Raw genomic sequence first — 7,582 nt, 5'->3', positions numbered from 1 at the left:
TCCATATGGCGGTACCTTGGGCGCAGGGTGGCCGAAGTAGCTCGCTCTTGAGACGAGGTGGCGGCAAGCACTTGCTAGCCTACGCACTCAACGACCCACCCCCTAGATCGTCGGCCCAAAGAGCCAGGCGAGTAGTGACGCCGACAATCCGTCTGGCGGCTGCGCCTTATCGTATTCGAGTTGCAGTGCCGTCGTCATTTACCTCACTCTCTTCGCTGCAGCGTGCCAGCCTAGACTAGCGCCCGTTACGGGGGCGGTGAGCTCATTCCCATCTGATATTGCCTGTATGCTTGCGCTTAGCCCCATGTCGGCGGCGTAGACCAGGCTTCCGGTTGGTTTGGCCATCGGCGCGTTCACGACCCCCGAAAGGCCCTAGAAACTTTCGACGGGCAGCGAAATGCATGTCTTTCCTCAGTCCACGCGAAAAGGCTGCACCCTGTGGCATCTGTCCGCTGCATATGGCGTGGGGAACATTTCGTCCATGGACAGACTGGGCAGGTCACGCTGTGCATGCTGCGGTGGTTACGCGCGGATGCTAGGTCACCATGTTCAGGCGTATCGCTGAGAAGAGCTTCCACCGCCCTACGACGTACACGGGGTGGTTGAGGCGGCGCGGGGGCCTCCCGCTTCGTTAGCTGCGGGCCACCCTACGGTCCGGCGTTCGCCTGACAAGCAGCCTGACTAGTAAGTTCCTTGGTTCTCACGAGCGCGAAGGGGGGCAGGGAGGCCGCCAGCAGCTTCTGCAGATCCCCGAGGTCGCGTCAATCAAATGGAGCAACAGGTGGCTATCGAAGCCTATCCAGATGAGGATTCATGATGAGGTTGCGATATATCTGCCCACACGGAGATGAGTCGCGGCGACGCCCACGGGCCGTGAAGACGATACAGCCGGCGACGGATAGTCAGGCAGAAAATCCAGTCGAGTGGCTTATGTAGCATGTACTTAAGAGGTGCCTCGAATCTGAAGCGCCCATCCCTCACAAGACAGTGATGTCTTTCCGGAAGAGCAAGCAAATAGACTGTATGGCTCTCAAAGCGTGGGCGGGCCATTGATTTGTGACTTCCAGAGCTTGCGCCTCAAATCGTCCGGCACGGCCTGTTTAACAACACATGAAGAGTACACTTTGATCTCTGGAGTCTTTGCCGTTTTCTCATATATCGCGACGCAGTGTCTGCCTCCGTGCTCTTCGACAGCCTGGCGTAAATGGGCCAAGACAGTGACCAACTTGCGGAGGTCGGCCTGGTGTCTCTCCTCCCAGTTTGTAAACCGAGCTGCAACATGGGTGATCTTCAGCTGCTCAAAGGTTCCATTGGCGTGCTGCCCGATGATAAGCCAAGGCGTCCTGCCAAACCAGAGCTGTGGCATGTACGCGCTTGGGCTCTTAGGCTTGATTGCCGTCTTGATTTCTGCCGCCGTCGCTTGAGCCATCGACGGTTGCGTTGGCAATTTGGGGCTAGCAGCGACCTCCCCAGGACCGTCTCCTACTGCTAGCCGCCCCATTGCACCTTCCAGCGGCTCGGAGCAGCTACCCTCGCCCGTCTTCTCGTAGCATGCGTCCACCTCAAAGCGTACCACGCATGCGAGGTCACCTAGCTGGTATCGAAGAGCCCGGTGATGTGCCGCGCTGTCTTCTAGACCAGGTGGGTACGTCGTGAACTTGCGCTCGAAGTTCCTGCCCCACCCGGAGTTCTTGGAACCACTGATCAGTTCGCGGGCGGTCCTCTCGCAACGCTCGATGACCAGAGTTCGGTGGACGAGGTGTAGGTTGACGCGAAAGCTGTCTTGACTTCGGCCCGCAGAGAAATCGAGGAGCTTTCTAAGGCTGTTCCGGTTCACCAGGACATCAATATCATCAAAGCGAAACGATGGGTTCATCGATGCCGTAGCGCGAAACAACGGCGCGAACGGAAAGTCGGGGACGCGTGCTGCATTCTGGTCCACGAAAAAGGTGCCTCGATCCTTCGGGATGGTAACCGGTAAGGGAATGTTCTGAAAGACTGCTGCGGAACCTATTGATAGTTACTCATGTGTGATGTTTTCCCCAGGCGCTTCAAGCTTACCAGGTATGTGGATCTTTTCATCCTGGCCAATTGCCCAGCTGTAGCTGCAAACCAGTTCGCAACGTGAAGCGCTAGAAACCGAGGCCTCCGACGGAACGAGAGAAGGGTGATCAATGCTACGAATCACCTGACGATGCACATCCTTCCACAGCCAGGCCTCAAGACGATGCTTGCCGGGCCGACGAGATCGTGGGCCCCTGTGATGCTGTTGCTCGCTGGAGTGTTGTTCCATCGTGTGTGCCGCGCTCTCTGCGGGGATCCTAGGGCAAGATAACGTGGTGCTATCGTAGGCTGGGAGGCCAGTGCCCGAGGAGCTGGCCACTAGGCTATGTAAGTACTTTGGGAGACTGCTCGCCCAGAACAATCGACAGGCATTCGGTCGAGGCAACCAGACTGGCGCTCTCAAGGTGGCTGATAGGGCTCCATAGAAAGCGTCATGACGGAGAGGAGTTCGGAAAAAGATAGCTGCGGCGTCAGTCTCAAACGTTTGACGGTGCATACATACCTCGGGCTCACTCCGATTGGCCCATCAGGAGGCGCCCAAACCGAGGGCCTTTTCCGAGAAATCCTGGAGACATACCGAGCGACCCGTGAAGGATCTATTTGAGAGATGTCGTTTCTTTTCCTCGAACCAGTGTGCCGAAAGGTGCATGATGTACTGATATTCCTGGAGCAGAACACTCCCAAATTTACGAGCTGGTTTTTTCAGTCATTCCTGTCGTCACCTGAGATGTTCTCCTTCACGATTACCACTGGTGATTACGTCCAGGCAATGTCCCGTCTCTCCAATCCGTGCAAGATCACCCTTATTGACCAAAGACACGCTTGAGGTAGTTCTGTTTGGTGATATCACGATGATAGATCACTTCACACAAGCCACATTATCCCCGAGCTGCGAAGCAGATGCAAGAAACTGCTCGTATGAGTCTGTACTGAAAACCGGCATCACCATTGCGCGAATTTCACTGTGCCACCCGAGGCGACCCGGCCATCACAGCGACAAGGACAGTATATCACCTCTGCCAAAGGAGCTTGAATACCATATGCGCCGCGAGATCGGAGTCTATGGAAAGCCATCCATCGGGGGCATCGGGTTACTGAATACTACCGAGACTAAATGGGGAGAAATTTGCTTGCAGCTGACTGATCTCGTGAGAGAAATTTGCTTGCCTATGTCACAATTGGCTCTTAGATTCACCGAACTTTTGTAGGCTTGAAGGACCTCGAAGCAGGGTCGTTGAACCAGCGGACGGGGGTCGAGTACTCCTACAGAAAGTCGAGGATGACTCGGAGTCGGGGCGAGAACAGCACTGGAGCTGACCAACGCGATCGCAGGAGACACTGAGGAAGAGGATACCGTCAGTCTTCGGCCATGTCTACTGCGATCTGACGCAGGACTTCTTTGACAGTTGATTGGGCTTTCCGTAGCCACAACTTATCCATTGTCACGTTTTGCCGTTATTTCCCTTCTCCGGACCCCCTTTGTGAGGATGTTAACGTCGCAATGGCTACTCAAGATGTGGGATGTATGAAGCAGGGCTCCCGGGTTGTGCAGCGGCGGTGAGCAGAATGCTGTAATCGTTCTCACAAGCATCACAGTGGAGGAACCGCAACTCAGCGACACCACGGAGGAGATGGCCACCAACAATGCTTGGCGGGGTCAACTCGCTCCAGATCTTTACGCCACATCCAGCCTTTAGCCCATGGAGCTGCCCAGACACATTCCCTCTCACTTGGCTGAAGATCAGACAAACACTGATCCCCGCTTGCCGAGACAAGGAGACGAAGTACGGCGGTGGCTACGCTGTGTCCAAGAGACTGCTGGTGGTAGTCGTTGATCAGGGTTCCGTACCCGGGTTGTAAAGCAAGGCGGGTCACGGGTGATGCACCCCCATTTGAAAGTGCTTACTTGCGCCTCGACTGGGGTGAACGCAAGCGCCACTAGTTAGTGTGGGAATGTGCTCTGGGCCCTCTGTATCTCACAGTCAGCCGCACCACGTGGCATACTCGGAGCGGGCGCCACGCTAGTTAGTGAGCAGGGGCGGTTTAGCGTCGCCAAGCACGTTTGACACATACTGCCGTCGTCCAGGGATTGGACAAGCCCACGAGATAAGCCTGCAAGTTCACCTGATCTAACAGACCGTATCTACCCGGTGGTACGTGCCTCTTGCCCAGGCTCCACTGTCCTCGGTTGGTCGACTCGTGGCTATGGAGGTCTGATATGGACGTTCGGATGTCATAAGCAGGCGGCCCCGAGGGATCAGAGTTGGGCAAGGTATTGTGGACTTCTAGCGCTCGGTGGTTTGCCGCGCTGGACGTATGTGCTGTGGACTGCGTTGCACATACACACCTGAGTGGGTCTTCTTCTTTCCCTTTGTGTGCACGACCGGTTTGGGTTCGTAGTCGATCGTAATGGCGACAGTCTTGGATACTGCAGTATAGTCCCTATGTCATTTTCTCTTTTGCACAAACTTCTCGATGTTTCGAAAGCCAAAAACTGTGGAGGGGGTGGTATGAGAGAGTGTAAACAGTAATTGGGCCAAGGAGGTATACTTGGAGACATCCATCTTCGTCTCTAGATAGCAGGCAATGAAACCCCGCAGTTCGCAGATGTCTGTACACAGTGCGGATTGACCGGGATTGTTTATCTAGTGGAGCAATCCGAGAGATGGAAGTATGTATCGTTGCAGTACTGAATAGAGCCGATTCCAATTTGGGGAAAGTGTGGCCTCAGAAAACTAACCAGCATATGAAACCTCGGTGGAGATGTATATACTCTCGCCGACTGATTTGATTGACTGCAGATCGTTCGTGTCCTAGACGCTGCCGCCGTCCTTGCTTCAGGCCAGTCGAGGTGGTTGTATACCATCCCTTTAGGATCCATCCTCAATTACGACCGGGTGGCGGGAAAGAGCGGTGCGGCCTGTCAATGAGAATAGCAAATCATCAGTGGCGGAAGATATAATTGTCTTTCTCCCACCTCTACGGGCTAGTTCATCGCGGGCCTCCATCTCGTGATTCAAACGCAACTGGGTTATGTTCACTGCCTGCCATGTCCACACGCGATACACCAAGCCTCAGCACCCCGTTCAACCCCAAACCTTCCAATTCACACCTGAATGAATCCCTAGAGGGCATTCCAAGGTATCTTTTCCGTGTCTCGGACCCCTCTGCGCTCGGAACAACGACTGAGACCGAGGTGTGCTCTGAGGCCGCCAGGATCTCGCCGGAACACCTACGCGACCTCTATCAATTGCCATCACAGCAGGCTGCTCAGCTCCTCAATACTCACTTGTGGGGGAACTGTTCACATTCCGGCCTAGACAGATGTAACCTGGTATCCTGGACCAGCTCTCTTCTCGTAGCCCTCCAGCTCGGCTTCTTTTGTCACGGCCGCAGTTGGAACCCTCAAGAACTGTCCGAAATCAAGGTTCTAATGATCGATACTCGACAGTTCAATTCAAGGGGTTTTGCTCGCGATTTGCAGGCTATTGCCGCTTTCAAAGATGTATCCGAAGTAGGAACCAAGCTCCGCTCACTTTATGGGTTGCGCAGCAGCGGTCGGTTCTATCCGGGAGAATACCTTTCGCAAGGGAAGCTAACCATCAGCCCCGAAAAGTCTTGCCAAGTATCCATGCAAGAACTCGTCAATCGCGGTATTCGAAATGTTTGTTCTGGGTTGGGCAACGATGCACACTGGGATAAATGGGCTATACGGATCAGAGATCTACGGACCGAGCTTAAGTCTCAATCGCCGCCAATACGGAGTACTGAGGTTCAAGCAGCCATCAACGTGGCAAAGGCTTTTGGGCATTTTGAAATACCTGGAGTCATCATGCTTCTCAGTCTTACCCCTTGTGACTTGTCTAGCGGCGGTGCGGCAATCGTTGACATGCTTCTCGGAGCATACTCCAGTAAATTCCCAATGAACGAGCATGTCACGTGCAACCAAACACAAACGCTGACATCTAGGGGCTTTTTCAGAGCAAGCCGTTATTCGACATGTTTCTTTCCCTTGGTTCATCCCAGGCGCCGATAGTGAAAGGTTGCCTGAATTGGAGAGGTGGCGAGTTCTGAGCGACCGTATTGGAAGGCACTTGACGCTGAACATCGATCAGTTAAGGCGAGAGTCGGAAGGAGGGGATAGCGGGCATGGTCAAGCAGATGACCTGGCAAGTGGTTTCGCAAGTCTTGCAATCCAATCAGATGACGTTAGCTGAAAGAATCGTCTGAATAGTCCGCGACGAGAAAACAGAAGTATTGCAAGCTTCGCCAGGACATTTTATCTCGCTGTCGCAAGGTCTCAAGGAGCGAAAGAATGGAGGCAGGAAGGACAGATCGAGGCAGTCTTCACAGCTCCAAAAGTCGGAAACTCCTATTTGTTACATAAAAACGCCTTTGTTAGTGCTTTTTCCTGGGTGGGCCAAATGGCATTGCCCAGCTCAATCAGTCCCGCACCAAATTCATCAAGCACTCCGGCCACATCTCGCTCATCTGCATGGGTGATGTCTTGATATTCCTCAGGTCCCTTGAACGTTGCGTCGTTCCATATCTCTTTCCACTTGGCCACTGCCTGGGTCGCTTGGGGGCTTTTGCTATGGATGTCTGAGGCCACCATGTAGAACGACGAGCGCTTTGCGTGAAACCTCTTGGGCTTGAATAATGTGATTGTAGAGAACTTTCGAAAGGTGTACAAAAGCATGATTGTGTCTCATTCCTCAAGCTTGTGGAGGAGGATGATCATGGTCCCCCCCGGTTCCGTGTGTTCAAGGCCTAGAGCCAGTTGTGTTGACACCAGCCGGCAAGCCTCTCGCTGTTCCCGACACTCTGGTCGGTTTTGTGTCCGGAGCACTTGTCCATCGCAAAGAACGAGGCGAAACAGATAGTGAGGCGCAATGTTTCGTGGAAGGAACTTTCCGCACTGCTCGTCATTGGCTAGTCCCACACCCATATCCATATCTTCAGCCAGCATCGTGATATCAAGAAACTTGAATTTCACTCTGCTGTCTCTCCCCAACAGAACTCTATGTCCTCCTTCCGCAAGAGGTAGAGTGAACGCCAATACTTGAGCTTCAGGACACATCTCAAGTGCAGTCGCGAGGAAGCCTCCAGGGGCGGCGCACATGTCAAGAATCCGCGGCCGTTGTGTGCCACGGCTTATGACTGAGAATGCGTCCGTCGCTGTGTCCAGCTCTTTGGCAATCTCGCGCATCATATCGAAGAAATACCTGGCAACTTTTTTACTCGCATGATCGGCTCGTGATTGTTGGTTTTGAAAATGTCGGTCAGCTTTGGGACTCTCCCAAACCTATCACGCAACGTCAGCATCAACCGTGGAGGCCATGTCGGCGCGGGAAACTTACGCGTTGCTGGACTTCATACAATTTTCTGAATATCGGGGCGTGATTCATCAAGTATGGAATGATTAAATCGGAAGGTTTGGGGCTGTTATTGACACCATCAGATAATGAGCCTGGCTTCCCTACCGGCGATGCCATGGCAAAAAGGCAGCAGGTGCTGT

At 53.7% G+C, this 7,582-nt stretch overlaps 3 protein-coding genes across 3 annotated transcripts; 1 reads left to right on the top strand and 2 right to left on the bottom strand.

The window, feature by feature from the left end:
• Window positions 1–1,030: 1,030 nt before the first annotated feature.
• CTAM01_17015 (uncharacterized protein) lies at window positions 1,031–2,293 on the bottom strand (the record flags this gene model as incomplete). The annotated part of the gene is made up of 2 exons (XM_060533007.1): window positions 1,031–2,010; window positions 2,062–2,293. 2 exons carry the CDS (start codon window positions 2,291–2,293, stop codon window positions 1,031–1,033), a joined length of 1,212 nt encoding a protein of 403 aa, XP_060372417.1.
• Window positions 2,294–5,113: 2,820 nt separating this feature from the next.
• On the top strand, window positions 5,114–6,281 carry CTAM01_17014 (uncharacterized protein; the record flags this gene model as incomplete). Its single annotated transcript, XM_060533006.1, has 2 exons — window positions 5,114–5,975; window positions 6,034–6,281. 2 exons carry the CDS (start codon window positions 5,114–5,116, stop codon window positions 6,279–6,281), a joined length of 1,110 nt encoding a protein of 369 aa, XP_060372416.1.
• A 491-nt stretch (window positions 6,282–6,772) lies between these two features.
• On the bottom strand, window positions 6,773–7,276 carry CTAM01_17013 (uncharacterized protein; the record flags this gene model as incomplete). The annotated part of the gene is made up of 1 exon (XM_060533005.1): window positions 6,773–7,276. One exon carries the CDS (start codon window positions 7,274–7,276, stop codon window positions 6,773–6,775), a length of 504 nt encoding a protein of 167 aa, XP_060372415.1.
• Between the last annotated feature and the right edge of the window lie 306 nt (window positions 7,277–7,582).

This window comes from Colletotrichum tamarilloi (assembly GCF_030869305.1).
Source record: "Colletotrichum tamarilloi strain Tom-12 chromosome Unknown Scaffold_307.1, whole genome shotgun sequence".
NCBI lineage: Eukaryota > Fungi > Ascomycota > Sordariomycetes > Glomerellales > Glomerellaceae > Colletotrichum > Colletotrichum tamarilloi.
The sequence above is the reverse complement of the archived record's forward strand: the minus strand, read 5'-3'. Positions and strand labels throughout refer to the sequence as shown.